General features: G+C 41.1%; 1 protein-coding gene across 1 annotated transcript in view; it reads left to right on the plus strand.

Moving 5' to 3' along the window:
• Nucleotides 1–2,948: 2,948 nt before the first annotated feature.
• WDR43 (WD repeat domain 43) overlaps nucleotides 2,949–20,898 on the plus strand; it is a 51,086-nt gene continuing 33,136 nt past the window's right edge. The window contains exons 1-3 of the mRNA XM_060117671.1: nucleotides 2,949–3,201; nucleotides 10,382–10,519; nucleotides 14,474–14,595. Of these exons, the coding sequence (XP_059973654.1) occupies nucleotides 2,977–3,201; nucleotides 10,382–10,519; nucleotides 14,474–14,595 (485 nt within the window). The 5' untranslated portion in view covers nucleotides 2,949–2,976. The remainder of the gene's footprint in view (nucleotides 3,202–10,381; nucleotides 10,520–14,473; nucleotides 14,596–20,898) is intronic.

The raw sequence follows: 20,898 nt of genomic DNA on the forward strand, positions 1-20,898 counted from the left end.
AGAGTGAATGGATTAGGGAACAACTGTTCGATAATCTGTTAGCATCGACTTGCCATGTGAAGTTTGTGATCACGAATTCAAAGTAGATGAGAGTCCTAATAAAGTGGCTGTGGCTATCTCTAATCATGTTCAGCTGCTTGTGGGTGGAGAGTTAGATTTTACCAGGCTTGTGTTTTGTTTTTTCTGGCAGTGCTGCGTGGCTTGCAGGATCTTAGTTCCCTGACCAGGGGTCAAACCTGGGCCCCCTTCAGTGGAAGCTCGGACCCCTAACCACTGGACCACCAGGGAGTTCCCCAGGCTTGTGGTTTTACCAAGACTATTTTTTTTTTTTTTTTTTTTTTGCGGTATGCGGGCCTCTCACTGTTGTGGCCTCCCCCGTTGAGGAGCACAGGCTCTGGACGCGCAGGCTCCGGACGCGCAGGCTCAGCGGCCATGGCTCACGGGCCCAGCCGCTCCGCGGCACATGGGATCCTCCCAGACCGGGGCACGAACCCGTATCCCCTGCATCGGCAGGCGGACTCTCAACCACTTGCGCCACCAGGGAGGCCCACCAAGACTATTTTGTGGGAAGGAGGCAAGGGAGTTGAGGGTTGTAATGACAGAGTTTAGGATAAATTAAGAGGGAAGTGCAGCCATTGGGGAGTAGGGATGAAGGCTGGTGAAAAGACTGTAGGATCAAATGAATTGATGGTCCGGTAGGGTAGAAGGACTGGCTGGATGCTGAGAGCTAGAGGGAGTGAGCTGGAAAGATAGGAGTTGGTGGTTACAGAGTGGTGTGTAGAAATTGAGATTATGGAAGAGGTGCAGTTATTGGATGGCAAGGTCTGCAACGTGACCATGGGAGTGAGTGGCTGGTGTAGCATAGAGGTTACTGAATGGGAGGAGGTCAAGGAATTGATATGCTTGGGTATCAGAGGGTCATCTATATAAACCCTACATACTCTCATTGGATCAGGTTGCCGTGCTCAGAGATGACTTGGGTTAGAAATCAAGCTCTTCCTCCATTGCCTGGCTCTATATGTCAATTTTCTTATTGGAAAGATGTAGATGTTGTTAGTTTCTATATCCTAGGGCTGTTGTGAGGACTAAATGAATTAATACACATAAAGCACCTAGAACAGTGCCTGACATATAGTAAGTGCAAAATAAGCCTTTATTTTTATTTGTATATTTATGACTAACAAATCCATAACTCTAGGTCAGATCTATCTTCACACAGACTCATGCGTGTTTTTTTTTAATATTGAGTTGTTTATTTACTTTTGGCTGTGTTGGGTCTTTGTTGAGACTCTGTGTTTGTGGCACGCAGGCTTAGTTATCCTGTGGCACACGGGATCTTAGCTCCCTGACCAGGGATCGAACCCACGTCCCCTGTGTTGAAAGGTGGATTCTTAACCGCTGGACCATCAGGGAAGTCCCTCATGCATGTTCTTTTATAACAAAAATCCTAGAAATAGTTGTTTATACTTTTCTGCCCTTTCTCACCTCCCATTTTCCCCTCTACTCTCTAAAATGAGTTTTTTCCCCCACCTCTCTGCTAAAAATGCTTTTGAAAAGTCACCAATGATGTTGATCTTGCCAAGTTCACTGATTAATTCTCAGTCTTCATCTTACAGCATTTGACATGGCTTTGATTATGTCTTGCTTCTGAAATCGTTATAAAAATTTTGGTTTTCCAGTGCATCTCATTCTCCTGGGCTTTCATCACTGTTATCCCTTCTTAATCTCCTTTGCTGGGTCCTCTTCCTATTCCTGATAGATTGGCACATTTTTGAGGCTAAGTTTTTTTCTCTATTTATACTTACACCCAAGATGATCTAACCATACAGTTTCAAATAGCATCTGTGTGCTAATGCATACAAAATTTTTATCTGTGATCTACTCATATATCTGACTTCCTACTGAACAACTCTATTTGGATGTCTACTGAACATCTCAAACTTAACTGTCCAAAACAGAACAGTTGGTTTCCACTCCACCCAGACCCGTTTCCCCAATTCAGCTAATGGTATCACTGTTCACTTATTCTCTCGGGCCTTAGAGTCATCCTTCAATCATGTCTTTTCCTCATCCTTCACAATCAATCCATTTAGCAAGTCCTGTTGGCTCCAACTTCAGATTAAATCTGGATTTGGACCACTTCTCACCACCTCTGCCACGTCATTCGAGTCCAACCCACCATCCTCCTTCTCTCTTGTGTCTTTGCTTTCATTCTTGCCCCTCTACAGTCTCCATCCAGCATCCAGGAGGCCTTTAAAAATGTAGATCAGTTTATGTCTTTCCAAATAACATAAACTGCAAATTTTACCATGGCTTTCCCTACTTGTGAAAGACTCAAGAGTCTCCCATGGCCCTGAGTGTAGTGTTTTTTGGCTTTCCTGCTGGTCAGTAAGCTGTGTGGGGGCTGAACAGTACCTGGCATTTCTTGAATCAGAATGCATAGATTTGGTGAAATGTTACGGAGACCTTAAAAAAACTGTCTATTTGGTGCAGTAACGTGGGATAAATCTTGACGAAAGAAGAGGGAATAGCCTCTCCCACTGTTACTTTAACACTGTTATGATTGAATAAATTGTTGTTATGTGAACACATGATTACAGCCTGTAAGTGGATAAGGAAAAATGGAAACAGTTGTCACAATCACGGAATTATAAGTGAACATTTCTTTCAAACATTTAGTTCAATCATGTTATTTAAATTAAAAAAAAAAACCCAAACCTTTTTCTTTCTTTCTTTCTTTCTTTTTTAAAGGAAGGAGTCTTGTCAAGCCCCTCCACACGTCCCCAGAACAAGTTAGTACTGAGCCCACCGGGCCACCGTCCACAGGTAGGCCGTCCAACGCTCGCTTGCGTCGCGAAGAGCCACTCCCTCTGCTCCTTGCACTCCCTCCGCCCCACTTCCTCCCTCCAGGCCCCGCCCCGTACCGGTGCGCCTGCGCACGGGCGAACACGTGGCTGCCGCGGAGCCAGAGCAGCAATGGCGGCGGGTGGCGGAGGTGTTGCGGACCCCTTTTCCCCCGCGGGGGTCCCCTGCGCCTTCTCCCCGCAAAGCCAGGCCTTTTTCGCTTTAGCGTCTACCGACGGTCACCTGAGAGTGTGGGAGACAGCCAACAACCGGCTGCACCAGGAGTACGTGCCTTCCGCGCACCTTAGCGGTACCTGCACCTGCCTGGCCTGGGCGCCAGCGCGGCTGCAGGCCAAGGTAAAGCGAGCTGGATGGCGCGGGGCGGGTGGCCGCTCAGGCTCAGCCTCAGCGCTTCGCGGCCCGGCGGCGCGCGGTCCGGCATCGCGCGGTCCGGCATCGCGCGTGGCCCTCCGAGGCCCGGGGCGAGGAGGCACAGCGCGATGGAGGCGCGCGCTGGGCCCACACCGTCAGCCCCGTGCGTGGCCTGTCCTGAGGGCAGCGAGAGAGGGCGCGGCCGGATCCGACGGGCAGCGGACCGGAGCCCTCCTGGCGGGCTCCATGCGGTCTGGGCCCAGCCGTCGCGGGGGCCGCCATGTTCGCCGAGGCCCCGGGTCCCCGAGGGGCGGCTTCCTGCTACCAGGCCTGGCTCTCCTGCTTGCGCTTTTCAGAGCTCTGGCTTTTGACAGAGCCCCCACCTTGGGGCTGTATTGTTCTTCTCCGACCCCTACCCAGCTCATCGGCCTTGCGCTGGGCAGTTAGAATGAACAAGTCTATTTCTTTGCTTCCGGACACCCCCCTCCACCCCCCACCCTTGGGGGCCGGCTCACCACGTGTTCTCTTCCACGTCCAGGATGTGACTATTCGAAAGTGTTGACTTTTCCCAGGCTCGTTTCCATTCTAAGCCATCTGAACCTTCTTGCTTTTAAAGTTTTAACATCTGCTCGGCTCCCCCTTTATACATCCTCTTTTCCCCAAGTCTGAAGTCTGCATTAGGATATGGAGGTAAAGTGAAGTTGTAGTTTAACTTAACGAACAGTCCAGGTGGAGTTTCTCTTACACGGGGCAGTGCTGAGTTAGGGAAGGCTTTTCACTCTTAGGGACTCAATGAAAGATGTCATTCACTGTGGAGTCACTTGGCTACATCTGCACTAATTCACACGCACGTGGGAACTGCGTTTATAAGGTAGCCAACCCGAATCAGTGCATTGTGATTTGGAAGCATCAGGTATTGAGTTGTGTTGTGTTTAGCTGACACTGTGTGTAAACCTTAAAAAGTTTAAACACATACACACAAAAAAAGAAAAAGGTGTTTAGTATAGATCTTAACTCCACCTGACTATCCTAGGAAACTTTCTGCTAACTTTTTAGGTTGAAAGTAGGGATACATCTAACTTGTTATACTTTGGATGAGTATGTTTAGGTGTTTTTCAGATCTTAAGCTAGATTTTCATAGTTTCTGGATGAAGTGACTCCTGTTGATCATTAAAGAGACCATATCAGGGCCCTTAAGTCAAGCACAAAACTAGGACTTGAAAAAAAATCAGTTGTCATTAAGATGACAGCACTTTGCATATTTCTCCTTTTCAAATTTCTGTGTTTGTATTTTAACAGTCTTGTAAAGTGTTAATAATTCTAACGGTGAGAGGAAATGTGGAGCAGTGGTTAGATGCATGGACCCAAACTATACTTCCTAGCTTTGAACCCAGGCTTGACTTCATCATAGAATTGTGCCTCTAAATGGGAATAATAGTACTCACCTCATAGAGCGGTTGTGAAGGTTAACATACTTAATGATGCATAAAGCATTTAGAGTAGTTCTTGGTATGTAAGTGCTGCAAGTGTTAATTGTTGTTATTACCTCTTATTTGCATGGTTAGTCCTGCAAGGTAGATAAAGACTAACTTTTTGCTTTGTTCGTGAAGAAGAAACTGAGGCTTTGGAAAACTAAGAAACTTGCAAAAAAAAAAAAAAAAAACGGAAGCAGGACTAGAATGCAGTTATTTAGAGCCCAACTCTCTATTATCTGGAACAAATCATTCCTATTAGGCTGGCAGATATTTGTCACCCACTTGATTTTCTCTTGACTTACAATCATATTGTACGTGTCAGGAGTAAAACTTTTGCCTGGTCTTAAATTTCCTGTTAAAAGTCAGTTTTGGATTATTTATAGCAGCCTGATACAATAGAAAAAGACCTAGATTTGGTTTCATACCCAGGACTCAAACTTGTTTTGTCACATTGAGCAAGTCACTTTACTTTTGGAGGCCTCCTTGAAAAAGAGTTGGGCTACATTTTAAAAAAAAGTTCTTACAGGTTTCAATGTCCTTTTACTTGTATGTTCTCACTTTAGTCACCTGACTCTGTGAAATGCCCTATAATTGTTACATTTTTAAAAACTGAGAATCAGAACTAAGAACGTTTAAATGACTTCACCAAAGCCTTATTAACCAATGAAGTAACTGTGGCCACTAGAGTCAAAGTACTTTGACTCCTGGTCCAGTGCTCTTACTGTAAACCTTAGATCTTGAGTCACAGAATTGAGAGTTGGGAAGATGTGATTTTTAAAGATAGCGGTTGCTACAAATCACTCTTCATTTTCTACCTTTGCTCCCAGGTCCCTGGGTTATGATCCTTGCCACTTAAGTTTTAAGATGCTCTCTTAAGCCCTTATTTTACATGTAAATCAGTTTGTAGGAGTATTCTGCATCTGGTTCAGTAACTGGCAGTTTGCTACCCAAGGACAAAGTTTGGTGACATTACTCTTATCAGTGGAGAAAAATGAGTTGGTGCTGGGTTTCTTGGGTAACAGGAGCTAAAGCAGAGGTTCATAAATTTTTAGAAAAATTAGATTGCTCCTTGTTCTTGGTCACAAAATGATTATAATTCTTTGCATTTATGTCACAATAGTTTTTAGAAGGTTTTTGTATATATTATATAGCTGAGCATTTTATTTGGGTGATGGAGCCTGGGGGGAAGAGGACCTCAGATGATGAGAAAAGTGCAAGGAGATGGATTGATGGACTATGTATGCACGGATGCTGTTTTTAGAGTTCCTCAGGTTTATGTGTGTAAACTGAAGCTGAGATGTTAAATGATATGCCAGAGGCACACAGTAAGTGGCTGAGCTACCCAGGAACTGACCCTGCTATTTCATTGCTTCTTTAAGATCCAAACTTTTCAATTTTTCCTTCTCTAACTGCTGTAGAGCCCTGAAGAAACAGACTGGCTACCACAATAAATGCATTTATGTTACTTTGCTGTCACTGCAGTTAAAATGACCCCATATAGCTTAGTGCTTATTAAAGGAAGCACATGGCATTTCAGGCATTGGACAGGGCAAGCACAGTAGCATTAAGGATGTTTCTAGGAAAAATCTTGAGCATCCCCAGTCCTAACCCTTAGGGACGCAGCACAATCCAGTTGTGTTCCTGTATAATGCTCTGTCTTAAGGTCTCTCCAGTGTTTAAACTTCAAAAGGCTATGGTTTGCCTAATAAATCTTATTGGCAGAAATAGAAGTTCCTGTGTATTAGAATTTGTTTTTGATGTAAATACTGTATGTAATTATATGTAAAATGCACACATTTTGTTCATTGTTACCCATGAAACTTAGACATTTGCCAGAGTAAGTGACAGTAAGATAGGCCGAGAAATGGCATAGGAGACTAATTGCAGAGTGAAACTTGAAACTTTGCCATAATTTTCAGTGACTAGAGGTCAGTATTTCTCAAAAATAGGTTTTGAACCATTAGTGGATTGTGAAATATATTCAGTGGGTTGTGACAGCAATACAAAGATGAAGTAGACAATATTAGAGTGTATTTTGCATGGTAAAGGGTAAGTTTTTTGGTGAAATTTGTTTCGGCTACATACACATGTTTTTATGGGTGTGTGTATTGGCTTTCCACGTAAACTCTTTTCTTACTCTGGGATCTTAGTCTAAAGAGTCAGGGCTTAATTGATCAAAATCAGACTTCTCATCACCTGGATGTGCTTTTTCTCTCTGTCTTCACTTCATTTGTACTATGCCTTGCTTTTATAAATCATGCACATTTAGACTCACTCAGCCTTCTGATTGCCTTCTAGATCAAATACTGCTTTCTTGAGACTGCTCTTGGCATTTATTGCTTAGCTTGGTCAGCCCTTCACATTGGAAAAGACTCTTTAGTCTACGTAATAGACCAAATCCTTTTGGTCTTCGTTCCAGGTACTTTCTGGAACTCAGATTTTCTTTTTTTCTTTCTTTTTTTCGGTCACGCCACGAGGCTTGTGGGATTTTTGTCCCCTGACCAGGGATCGAACCTGGGCCCCTGCAGTGAAAGTGCCAGGGTCCTAACCACTTGACCTCCAGGGAATTCCCTGGAACTCAGATTTTCTGATCACAGATATATGAACTAAATTTTTAGCCTACCCTTTCCATTACTTTATATATTTACACATGTAATTAATGTGCTCATGACATGAAACAAAGCAGTATGACTAAGACATTAAAGAAGAAATACAGACAGTTCAGATATACTGTGTCTGTAATGCAGAGCAGAGCATGACTTATGTCATAGAGAAAGAAGAGGTGTTTGTGGAGAGATCATATTTGAGGTGGACCTTGAAGCAAGGATCGATTTTTAACCAAATTGATAATTGAGACGGATAGAAAAAGGCCCCTCCCAAAAGAGGAAAAAGCAAATGGGAACGTATTCGTGATTAGGGAGTGCAGTGTAAGGATGGAATTGGAAATAAGACTGGAAAAGGTGGTTTGGAGGCAAATTGTGGATGCTTTTGAATGCCAAACAGGTTGTGTGTGTGTGTGTGTGTGTGTGTGTGTGTGTGTGTGTGTGAGAGAGAGAGAGAGAGAGAGAGACAGAGACAGAGAGAGACAGAGAGAGACAGAGAGAGACGCGGGCCTCCCACTGCTGTGGCCTCTCCCGTTGCGGAGCACAGGCTCCGGACGCGCAGGCCCAGCGGCCATGGCTCACGGGCCCAGCCACTCCGCGGCATGTGGGATCCTCCGGGACTGGGGCACGAACCCTCGTCCCCAGCATCGGCAGGCGGACTCTCAACCACTACACCACCAGGGAAGCCCTACCAAACAGTTTTTTTGATGTACTCTTCTCTGGGGAGTCATTGAAATTTTTGATCACAGAAATAACAGGTTCTGATAGAAAATGCCAACAAAAGTCTGTCATAATCTATAATCATCAGTACCACTAAACTCTTGGTTTCAGAAATATTTAGTAATGGGGTAATAGTTAAAATACTAGATTTCACTAAAATGCACATTGGTTATATAAACTTCTTATCTGGTTGATGTCTTACTTTTTTGGACATGCACATCCTGCTGAATGGGAAGTTATTTTTAAAAAGATCATCCAACTCGGAGAAAACATACATGAGTCATTAGTTCTTTGAGGTTAATTAATTGGATTATTTAGGTTTAGACCAGTGATCCTCAAAATTGGGCATAGATTCTGTGATACTCCTACCACTAGCCTCTGCTTGCTTCTCCTAAAAATAGAGGTTTTGCTGATAGGGAAATCAGGGCTTTGAATACGTTAACGTTTAATTTCTAAAATTTCTTTGTGCTTTTTAATGCAAATTCACATCTGCAGACAAACATACATATTTGGACCAGCCTATGTTTCATACGTTAGAAACCTCATTGTAGATAATTTTAATTTGATTTGGGGAAAACCAAGAATAGAAGAAATACTCTCTAGAATCTTTCAGAGGAGAGTTTTCTGATGAGGTAGTAGTAGGTTGGTATAATTTCCTCTGTTGTCCTTGTCTGAAATAGGTGTTTGTGTCCATAACCTTATGCAGAAACCACATATGCCCTCTGGAATCATTCAGAGGTGGCTTTAGAAATTCATGTAACTGAAGGTGGGGCCTAGGACACTTCCTGACTAAGAATGTTACTGAGGGGACCATCAGACGTTTTTATACTTCGGCTATTAATTGTGACTTCTCTTTTTTTTTTTTTTTTTTTTTTTTTTTTTTTTTTTTTTTGCGGTATGCGGGCCTCTCACTGTTGTGGCCTCCCCCGTTGCGGAGCACAGGCTCCGGACGCGCAGGCTCCAGACGCGCAGGCTCAGCGGCCATGGCTCACGGGCCCAGCCGCTCCGCGGCATATGGGATCCTCCCAGACCGGGGCACGAACCCGTATCCCCTGCATCGGCAGGCGGACTCTCAACCACTTGCGCCACCAGGGAGGCCCGTGACTTCTCTTTTGAATTTATTAATGTAGATACATTTCTCAGGACTTGCAAAATGTTCATTTTTTCTGTATTTAAAGTTATCTTATTTTTTGTTAAATCTTTTAACTTTTTGTTGACTTAGAGCGTCCAATGAATCAAATTCTTCAAATGTAACATCTCTAGAGGATAACTAAGAGAAAAAAAAAAAGGAAAATGCCTTATAAATCTGCTCCTTGATTTTCTTTATGCCCTGGTAACATCATAGTTTTCATTAGTGGTTTTCTGGGTTGGGCAGATTTTATGTATCCTGGGCTGCTTTTTTGTGCTGTGGAGCAAAGATCTTCCACTATGGAGAAAATGTTCTCTTTTCTGTAATATTGGTCTCTTTTACACTAAAAGAATGGATTTCTCAGAACTTCTTTATGCTAAAACATAGGCTAGCAAGCTTTAATTTTAAAAAATTATAAACATATGGAAGAAAAGTTCCAAAATTATAAATTATTATTCAGCATTATAAACTCTAAAGTAGTACTCTAAAGTTGTGATCAATTGGTTGTCTTTCTGACGGATAGACAGGAGCTGTTCGTTTCATTTTTTGAATTAAATCAAAGAAGTCTTGGTCTGTTTGACACTAGATTGAAACTTGTGCCTCTTAAGTCATTAGAATCACGAAGACAACATGGAACTTTCATACTGACCCTTAAAGAGTCATTGGAGCAACTTCTCTAGTGTGTGCTTTGCACTGCTGTACGAGTTACAACCATTTTTTGACTCTTAAGTGAGGTAATTGTATGTTTATAACTATAAAAACATTTGAGTCCCTTTTCCTGAAAATGAAGCCAGAATGCAAGGGAAGATTTTGGGGGAGGGGGAAAGCATTGGCTGCTTGTGTATGGATCTGTAATCTCTTTGCGTCGGAGTGGAGGCTTCACTTTGACCTGTTGGGAATGGTTGGTTTCCGAGAAGTGGAAGCAGCATTGAGGCTGTTTGGACCTGTTAAGAGTAGAATACTACCAAGAGCATACTCAGTTATCCTATTTGCCTTCCTTTCGGAGAGGTAGGAGATGGGGACAGAGTATTATGAGTTCTTTCCATTGGAGTAATTATTTTCCAAGTAGTGAGAAAGAAATAATCTGAGAGCAAATCACATCTCCACTTAAAAAAAAAAATATTTCTTAGAAGCAGTCACATTCATTTGTGGGCTAGTGGGCATTTGCATTTATGCATTAATGATGTTTCAGTGTTTGAAATAATAAAGTAAAAAATTGTTTTTTCTCTTTTTTCCAGGAAGGTCCACAGAGGAAAAAAAGGAAATCAGAAGCTATAGGGACAAGTAACCAGGTTGATTTGTTGGCTCTTGGTACAGCAGTTGGTAGTATTTTATTATACAGTACAGTAAAAGGAGAATTACACAGTAAATTGATAGTAAGTATGTGTGTGTGTGTGTGTGTATTTTATATAAAAGAGAGATGACAGGAAACTGATTATTAGAGATTTATTAAAAACCAAGCAGCTCAGGATATGCTATAGGATCTGCAGTATGGGGGCATTTTTCTGCCCTTTCCATATTTAAAATTTTGAACTGTAATATTTGTTAAAGCTGTGATAGGTAACTTAGTCATTATTATAAGTCAGGATATGAAGAGTGTGAAGAACTATTGACTAGGCTTAAAATAAGAAAGGGTAGAAAGAATTCTGAGTATCACAAACAGCAGCTGCAGAAGGAGCGCACCACCTCCAGGGCTAGGGAACGAGGGAGGTGGTGGAATTGTTGCTGAAACTCAGGCCTTTGAGAAGCAGGTATTACTCTCTGTGCTGATGTCTTTTGCGGGAGAGTGGCCCCATAGACTTGCGGTCCAGACCTCTGAGGAGGGGGTTTTAGCTGACTGCTGGCGTCTCTCAAGGCAGCTGATGAGACTGTTTCTCCAGGTGTTGAAAAAACTGCATATTGGGTTCAGTTGCTGCCGAAAGGATTGCCGCTGCTGGGGTGAAGAAATGTTGGGGTGATGCAAACTGGGAGACAGGAAGGAACACCTCCATTGTTCCTCCTCCAGCCTTGTCTCCCTCCTGCACCCTTATTGGGGGAGCCTACTAACAATCCAGCTGGCAAAGCAGAAATGGGGTTTGCAGAGTCCCAGCCCCAGCGTCCAGAGCAGAGAAGTGAGGGCTTGGTGCTGCAAGACAGTAACTTAACTGGCATAATGTATTTCAGACAGTGTCTACTACAGTATGTTTTTGGTGTTCACTTAACTCCTATCTGTATATAGGAATGCTTTCTGTATATATGAATAAAGAATGTTTTCTCTTTTAAGTAACATCTATCCATAGACAATTTGGAACTACCTGAAGTTGAAAAGGGAAAACAATTATACCTAAGTTTATCACCGAGAGATCCTCTTTTGATAGATTGCATATTTCTTTGCTTTATGCATATGTTCAAAAAATACAGTTGGGTTCTGTCTGTTCATCTATTTTGTATTCTGATATTTTCCATTAAATTACAACATGAGTAATTTTCATATTTGTCGAGAACTAGTTAAACATTTTCAGTGACTGCATAAAATCCTGTAAATGGGGTAGTCCATTGGTGGTTTAACTGTTACTGACCATTTAGGTAGTTTCCGATTTTTTTGTTATAAAACTCTTCTTCTTACACGGGTTCCCAGAATTACTAACCTGTAATTAATGAGTCAAAGGTATGAGTGTTAAGCCTTTTTATACATAGTATAACAATTTTCTGAAAGCTTTCCTGATTTGTGTTTGTGTCAGCAGTGGAAGGACGGTACGTGTATTTCAGTAGTGTTTTTGCCATCGTTGATTTTTCTATTAAAACAGCAGTAAGGCTAACAAAAAACCCCAGCTAATTTGATAGGTGAAAATTTTTATCTGATTTTAAATCTGCATTTAAAAATATATCACTTGTTGGGACTTACGTGGTGGGGCAGTGGTTAAGAATCCACCTGCCAATGCAGGCGACACGGCTTCGAGCCCTGGTCCAGGAAGATCCCATGTGCCGTGGAGCAACTAAGCCTGTGCACCGCAACTACTGAGCCTGTGCTCTGGAGCCTGTGAGCCACAACTACTGAGCCCGCATGCCACAGCTACTGAAGCCCACGTGCCTAGAGCCCGTGCTCTGCAACAAGAGAAGCCACCGCAATGAGAGGCCCGCGCACGGCAACGAAGAGTAGCCCCGCTCGCTGCAACTAGAGAAAGCCCGCGCACAGCAATGAAGACCTAACGCAGCCATAAATAAATAAATAAATAAATTTAAAAAATAAAAATAAAAATATATCACTTGTTTTTATATTAAAGATTATAAAAATAATATACAACTGAAAAATTTAAAGCATTCAGAGGTATATGTAAAGGAAATCTCCCTTTATTCCTCCTTCCTCCGAGTTGAGTGTGGTCCTCATGTGGGCTTTTACCCCACTATAGTTTGGGTCTCATCCTTTGATTTGGTCAGTTTTCTGTGGTCAGTAGGTACCTAGTATCTGGTGCACTGTGATAGCTACTTTACTCAGTTACTCTGGCTGCAGACATGATGCTGATGGAGCCTAGAACTCCTTTTTAGATCAGTTTGATACCTCCCAGGATTATATATAAATCTTTAACAGGGAATGAGTTTATTAGAAAGGAACCAAGAGGGTCAGGGCAAGGAGTGTTGGGATGATGTTGGTGAGGTAGAAAGGGCCCAGGCTTTGGAACTAGTGTATCCTGAAGTTGAATCCTGCTAGTTATATGATCAAGGACAAGTAGTATAACTTCTCATCTCTTCAGTATTATATAACCTACGTTGCATGACTTTGAGATTTAGACATAATTATATATTGAAAGTGCCTAGTATAGTGCCTGGCGTGTAATTGGTATTGAGTAAATGTTTGTTGAATGAGTAACTAATGAATGAGTGGACACTTGCTAGATGGCTTTCCAAAAAGGTACGCTAGCCCCTAGCAGCGTATGATAGTGCCCTGTAATCTTACCAGGGTGGATATAATAATGCTAAACAAATTGGTAGATGAACAGACTGAAAATGTTACTTTGTTTTGCTTTGTATCTCCTGAATTACTATTAAAAATTTTCTTACTGAATTCTTTCTATGGAATTTATCTGTTCATACCCTTTGTTCAGTTCTTTGTGTGTGTGGCTATAATGTAGGACTTAGTTCTTTGAGTAGATAGCTGATAGGAAGGAGGGAAGTAACTGAACTTAGTAGTTAAAAATATTTTTCTCTTGGATTTCCCTGGTGGTGCAGTGGTTAAGAATCCGCCTGCCAATGCAGGGGACACGGGTTCGAGCGCTAGTCCGGGAAGATCCCATGTGCCACGGAGCAGCTAAGCCCGTGTGCCACAACTACGGAAACTGTTCTAGAGCCTGCGAGCCACAACTACTGAAAGCCCACGCTCCTAGATCCCATGCTCCACAACAAAGAGAAGCTACCGCAATGAGAAGCCCGCGCTCCGCAACGGAGAGCAGACCCTGCTCACCGCAACTAGGGAAAGCCTGCGCACAGCAACAAAGACCCAACGCAGCTAAAAAATAAATAAATTTTATTTTTAAAAAATATTTTTCTTTTGAGGTGGGAGCAATCTGTATGATAGAGGTAGTGATTTTGAGTTTTAACTTTTATGCTTAGGTATGTACACAGTGGTGACTCATTGTATGTATATTTAATGTGAATTCAGATGGAAAGAATGAAAACAATAATTGCTCACAGTGTAGGTGATTTAGCACCTTAATTCTGCTGAATGAGCTTGTCCTGGAATGTGTGTGAGATGGGAGACTTGAATTTGCTCTTTCCCAGTTGATGTCTCTATTCCTGTGTGCCTCTGAGTGAGTGAGCATCTTGCTGTGCTGAGTATGTTTAAAGTTTCATTCATATGGTATGAGCTGCAACACAAGGAAACATTTGGTGTTTCCCTGAAGGAACATTGATTTTTAAAGTTGAGAGATTTGGTATAAAGGGATTTTCAAGGATAGTTTTAACTAGACATGATTTTAAACCCTTTAAGATTCGACTTTATTAGTTCACTCAAGTGTCCCAAACTTTTTGCCACTGTACATGAAGCATTTTATCATGCTTAGTGCTGGCATTCTTGTCAAAAGCAGGTGGCATTTAGGACTAGTGTCCTTTGACTTATGATGTAGAAGTATGTTTTTCCAGCAGAGGAGAAGGGAAAGTTAACATTTGATAAAGTTATAGAAGATTTATCTCATTTTTGATATTGGAAATGGATAGATGCATTTTAGTTAGGTTAATGGGTAGGCTTTTTTAGTTAGGGTAAGGCCTAACATTTTAGTTAAGTGTTTAGTAATGATTCTAGGGTGTATATTGTCATATCAGATGAGCTTTATTTTAATTTTTTTTTAAATCTGCAGAGTGGTGGACATGACAGCAAAGTCAATTGCATACAGTGGCATCAAGACAATGGCTGTTTGTATAGTTGTTCAGATGATAAACATATTGTGGAATGGAATACACAGACGTGCAAAGTAAAGTGGTGAGTAACATTGATGGTTCTGGGGTAACTTGGTTACTGTTTGGGAATGCATTAGAGTTTGACAAATCAAGAGTATATTCTTGATGTAAGTAAAGTTTGATATTGGACACAGTGGGGAATGTAGACACTAGTAAGGTTATAGACTGTTCTCAAGGAACATTTAATCAAATTGGACATGGAAGATGTTAACACATAAAAGTTAGATAATGGTACAAGAGTAAAATAACTGCACAAGAGATGCCATAAGGTAGCAAGTAATTACTGGTCAGATGATTAGGATAGTGTTGGGAAGGCCTGGTGGAAGAGAGGGGTTTTCAGCTGGGTCTTCTAGGAGAGGTAAGATTTGGAAAGAAGAGGGTGGGAGGATCCTCTTGAGGGTGGGGAAAGGAAGGTGGGGTGGGGATGTGGTAGGAACAAAGGCTAGGAGAAAGGGAAGTTAAAGATTTACTTGTGAACCCAGTAGAGGAATTTAGAGGAGGCCCATATTAGGGAATAATGGTTGGTGGAGGATATGAGCCAAAGTATCTTATAAGAGAGTCTGGCCTTAAGTGTCATAGATAAAAATCTCAGACAACTCTTCTAGTTCAAGCACCTAATCCTGTGATTGACTGCGTAGTAGATGCTCAGTGAATGTGGACAGTTGAATGCGGTTGAACTTACGTGGATGAGGACCCTAAGGAGGATAATGATGCCCATGGTCTTACAGCTAATAAGTGGCAGGGGAGTTCTAATCTTGCTGTCTTGAGTTCTGGCACAGTGGTTTTCTACTGTAGTCAGACTTCTTTTGTGGAGTTTTAGATTCTGTTTGGTAAGCATGAGACACTGAAGGTCAATGTCTTGGGAACAGAGTAACCAAAATAATGCTTTAGGAAGAAAATTTGCCAGCACTGTGTAAAATATATGGGAAGGAGCTAGTGCAGAGGCAGAGGAGCTAGATCCCGGGTGGTGGTTTTAATAGTCCGGGCGTAGGATGGTAAGAGTGGGAAGAATGGAAAAGGTACCAACCAAGAAGAATCTTGGGTAGGATTGGGGGAGGGGGTGCCATTGAGTGAAGAAAGGAGTTAAATAAAATGTAACTAAGTTTTCAGCTTTCTGAACTTACTAGGTGTCTAGTGGTGCAGTTAATAGAAACTCAGAAGAGGGAAGTGGTTTTAGAGTTTTTAAGCAAATTGAGTTTGAAATAACACATGAAAGGCAAGACCCAGCAGAAGGGGTGGTGATAGAGGCTTAGAATTTTAAGGAGGGTTTGGGGCTGGAGGTGCAGAGAATAATCATTTGCCTAGAGGTTCAGTAAGTGCATTCCATTTACCTGCGGTGGTAGTTTCCATACTCACAGTTGTAAAGAGACGCCTGTGGAGATTCTCATCCACTAGGTCAAGGGTGGGGCCCATGCAGCTGTACTTTTTAAATGCTGTCTGGATGAGAGTTCACCAAGCCACATCCTTCACATACGGACTAATAATGTTCAAGGCACCGTTCAACATATACACAGTATTGTATTTGTAACACTGCGAGGTGGTCTCCATCCCTGTTTTATAGTTAAGAAATAGGTTGAATCACAGCATGAGCTTTCATCCAAACTGTGCTGTCTGATATAATATTTTGTTTCCACTTTCATTCTTGGCATTCTTACGCTATAGGTAACTGATTTTATTTTCCATTTTAGGTATTATCTGTTGATTTCCTAGTATGGAAGATGAGGATTTAGCTCTTAGCCTCTACCTTTTTCTGTCCCCATTTTCCCGATGTTGTAATGTCACACTTTGATTAAGCAGTATTCATTGTTCACATTATGCCTGCTTAAATATTGTTACAGATGAGACTTGGACTGTACTGTTTATATTATCTTTTGGCACAAAATTTTGCTTTTCTTGGCGTTTATAATTGCTTTATTGTTCATTTGCTTAGTTTTGTATATACCTGTCATTAGTTCAGTCTCATTCCTGCAGTAGTGTAAATCTCATTTATTTTCAGACACATCAGTTAATCAATCAGTTATTTAATCTTTGGAGGCGTCCCTCCAGTTTCATTTATTTCTTGGAGGACTTCTCTGCCTTCTTCCAGTGATAATCCTGAGATTTCCTTTCATCATCTTGAAAATTCTCTTGTCAGATGGAGCCTCTGTTTCCTGGATCCCATTTTTCTCTTTGTTTATTCCTTTTTTTTGGTGACACACACAAATTGGTAGCTTCCTGGAAGACAAGCAAAATCTCAATAAATTTACCATCCATGTCTTCCAGTGTCTTTATTCTATCCTCACAGTTGATTGATAATTTGAAGATACAGACTTTTGGGTTGGAAATAATTCCCCTCAGGATTTTTTTTTTTAATTAATTATTTATTTATTTGTGGCTGCGTTGGGTCTTTGTTGCCACGTGCAGGCTTTCTCTAGTTGGCAGCGAGCAGGGGGTTACTCTTCTTTGCAGTGCGCAGGCTTCTCATTGCAGTGGCTTCTCTTGTTGCGGAGCACGGGCTTTAGGCGCTTGGGCTTCAGTAGTTGTGGCTCGCAGGCTCTAGAGCACAGGCTCAGTAGTTGTGGCGCATGGGCTTAGTTGTTCCTCTGCATGTGGGATCTTCCCGGACCAGAGCTCGAACCCATGTCCCCTGCATCGGCAGGGGGATTCTTAACCACTGCGCCACCAGGGAAGCCCTCCCCTCAGGATTTTGAAGCATTGGTTCGTTGGTTTTTTGGCTTTCATTGTTCATTATTTTTATATTTTAAAATATCCTGTGCTTTTTTTCCTTCAGTCAGTGAATTATGTTGGCACTTGAGGGACCATTTAGCCTGGGAATTCATGCTCTGCCTTCTTCTCATACTGTGTATTTGATAATTTCATTCCTTCTCTTTTCTTTGATTTTTCTCTTATACTACATACTGTTATTTAGGTGTTATATCTCCTGGACTAATCCTTTTGGTTTCTTAACCTTATTTTCATTTTCTCTTTTGTCTTTTTCTTCTGTTATCTGGGAAGTTGCTTCAATTTCACCTTCTAAATCTTGTATTGAATTTTTAAGTTTCTCTAATTAAATTTTTAACTTCTGGGAGCTATTTTTCATTCTTTGAGTATTTCTTTTTTGTTGCCTCATGCTTCTGTCATGTGTATAATATTTTCTAACTCTCTGAAGATATTATAGGGTTTAAACTTTTTTACTTTTCGTCATCTCCCTCTTGAGAATGTGTTTTGATTTTTGTTTGATTTTGGTTTCTTTCATGTTAAGGCATTCTTCAAGTGACTGGAGATCCTTGGCTGCCTGTTGGTTTTCGAAAATGAAACATTGAAAAGCTGATTGGAAAGCCATTGTGGGTGTGTGGCTCTGTTGCTGGGCTTCATTTGTAGAGTGATTGGCAGGCCTTCAGTATCAGGATGTGTAGGTCATTCCTCTGGAACCTGTCACATTTCCCAGAGAGGAATCTTCTGATCTAGTGCTTTTCAAGCTTTAATGTGCACATATGTTATGTGTGTTTACAGATCTGATTTAGTAGGTCTAGGTTGGGGCTTGGGAATTCTAACAAGTTCCCAGTTTCTGCTGATGGAGGAGGGTTACACAAGTAACAGGGGACAGGGGTGTGGTGTTGGCTCTGTGCTGGCCTTTTCAGTGCTCAGTGGTGAAATAGATTGAGGAAGCTTGTCAGGATGGTGATCACGTCTTTTTTTTAAAAGTGTGTCAATTCAGTGAGTAGATGCTGAATAAGGAATACAGGTGAGTGTTGAAGCTTGGGGAATTGGTGGGAAATTGTCAAGAATGTTAGGAACCAATGAGGGTAAAGGAAAAGTTCTCATACATTGTTGCATTTCCTTGATTATTGGTGAGGTTGGGTGTTTTCATGTTTATTGACAAGTTGTATTTCTTCTATGAATTGCTTGTTTATATATCCTTTGTCTATTTTTATTTTGAGTTTTTTTTTAACTCAAGGAGTTCTTTCTTGAATATAAAGAGCTATTTATGTATTCTGAGTATTAATTCTTTGCCTATATATATTTTTCTTTTTTTTAATAGATCTTTATTGGAGTATCATTACTTCACAATACTGTGTTAGCTTCTGTTGCACAACAAAGTGAATCAGCCGTATACGTACACATGTCCCCATATCCCCTCCCTCTTGAGCCTCCCTCCCATCCTCCCTATCCCCACCCCTCTAGGTCATCACAAAGCACCAAGCCGATCTCCCTGTGCTATGCTGCTGCTTCCCACCAGCCAACTATTTTACATTCAGTAGTGCATATATGTCGATGCAACTCTCACTTTGCCCCAGCTTCACCCTCCTGTCCCATGTCCTGAAGTCCATTTTCTGTGTCTATCTCTTTATTCCTTCCCTGCAACTAGGTTCATCAGTACAACTTTTTTTTAGATTCCATATATATGTCGTAGCATACGGTATTTGTTTTTCTCTTTCTGACTTACTTCACTCTGTATGAGAGACTCTAGGTCCATCCACCTCACTACAAATAACTCAATTTGGTTTCTTTTTATGGCTGAGTCTTTACCCATTCATCTGTCGATGGACATTTAGGTTGGTTCCATGTCCTGGCTATGGTAAATAGTGCTGCAGTGAACATTGTGGTACATGTCTCTTTTTGAATTATGGTTTTCTCAGGGTATATGCCCAGTAGTGGGATTGCTGGGTCATATGGTAGTTCTATTTTTAGTTTTTTAAGAAACCTCCATAGTGTTTTCCATAGTGGTTGTATCAGTTTACATCCCCACCAACAGTGCAGGAGGGTTCCCTTTTCACCACACCCTTTCCAGCATTTATTGTTTCTAGATTTTTTGATAATGTCCATTCTGGCTGGCATGAGGTGATACCTCATTGTAGTTTTGATTTGCATTTCTCTAATAATTAGTGATGTTGAGAATCTTTTCATGTGCCTCTTGGCCATCTGTATGTCTTCCTTGGTGAAATGTCTATTTAGGTCTTCTGCCCATTTTTTAACTGGATTGTTTGTTTTTTTTGATATTGAGCTCCATGAGCTGTTTGTATATTTTGGATATTAATCCCTTGTCCGTTGTTTCATTTGCAAATATTTTCTCCATTCTGAGCGTTGTCTTTTTGTCTTGTTCATGGTTTCCTTTGCTGTGCAAAAGCTTTTAAGTTTAATTTAAAGTCCCATTTGTTTATTTTTGTTTTTATTTCCATTACTCTAGGAGGTTGGTCAAAAAAGAACTTGCTGTGATTCACTTCAGCGTGTTTTTCCTATATTTTCCTCTAAGAATTTTATAGTGTTTCGTATTACATTTAAGTCTTTAATCCATTTGGAGTTTATTTTTGTGTATTGTGTTAGGTAGTGTTCTAATTTCATTCTTTTACATGTAGCTGTCTAGTTTTCCCAGCACCGCTTATTGAAGAGTCTGTCTTTTCTCCATTGTGTGTTCTTACCTCCTTCATTGTAAATTAGGTGCCCATATGTGCATGGTTTTATCTCTAGGCATTCTGTCTTGTACCATTGATCTATATTTCTGTTTTTGTGCCAGTACCATACTGTTTTGATTACTGTAGCTTTGTGGTGTAGTTTGAAGTTGGGTAGGCTCATTCCTCCAACTCCATTTTTCTTTCTCAAGATTGCTTTGGCTATTCATTGTCTTTTGTGTTTCCATACAAATTGTAAAATTTTTTGTTTTAATTCTGTGAAGAATGCCATTGGTAGTTTGATAGGGATTGCACTGAATCTGTAGATTGCTTTAGGTAGTATAGTCATTTTCACAGTATTGATTCTTCAAATCCAAGGACATGGTATATTTCTCCATCTGTTTATGTCATCTTTGATTTCTTTCGTCAGTGTTTTATAGTTTTCTGAGTACAAGTTTTTCGCCTCCTTAGGCAGGTTTATTCCTCGGTATTTTATTATTTTTGTTGCAGTGGTAAATGGGAGTGTTACCTTACTTTCTAGTATTTTGTTGTTGGTTTAGAGGAATGCAAGAGATTTCTGTGCATTTATTTTGTATCCTGCAACCTTACCAAATTCATTGATTAGTTCTAGTTCTAGTAGTTTTCTGGTGCCATCTTTAGGACTTTCTATGTATAGTATCATGTCATCGGCAAACAGTGACAGTTTTACTTCTTTTCCAATTTGTATTCCTTTTATTTCTTTTTCTTCTCTGATTGCCATGGCTAGGCAATGGCATGCCAAAACTATGTTGAATAAGAGCGGCAAGTGTGGACATCCTTGTCTTGTTCCTGATCTTAGTGGTCACTTTCAGTTTTTCACCATTGACTGTGACGCTTTCTGTGGGTTTGTCTTATGTGGCCTTTTTATTATATTGAGGTAGGTTCCTCTATGCCCATTTTTGGAGAGTTTATCATAA

The sequence above is a fragment of the Mesoplodon densirostris genome, chromosome 14 (genome assembly GCF_025265405.1).
Source record: "Mesoplodon densirostris isolate mMesDen1 chromosome 14, mMesDen1 primary haplotype, whole genome shotgun sequence".
NCBI classification, from domain to species: domain Eukaryota; kingdom Metazoa; phylum Chordata; class Mammalia; order Artiodactyla; family Ziphiidae; genus Mesoplodon; species Mesoplodon densirostris.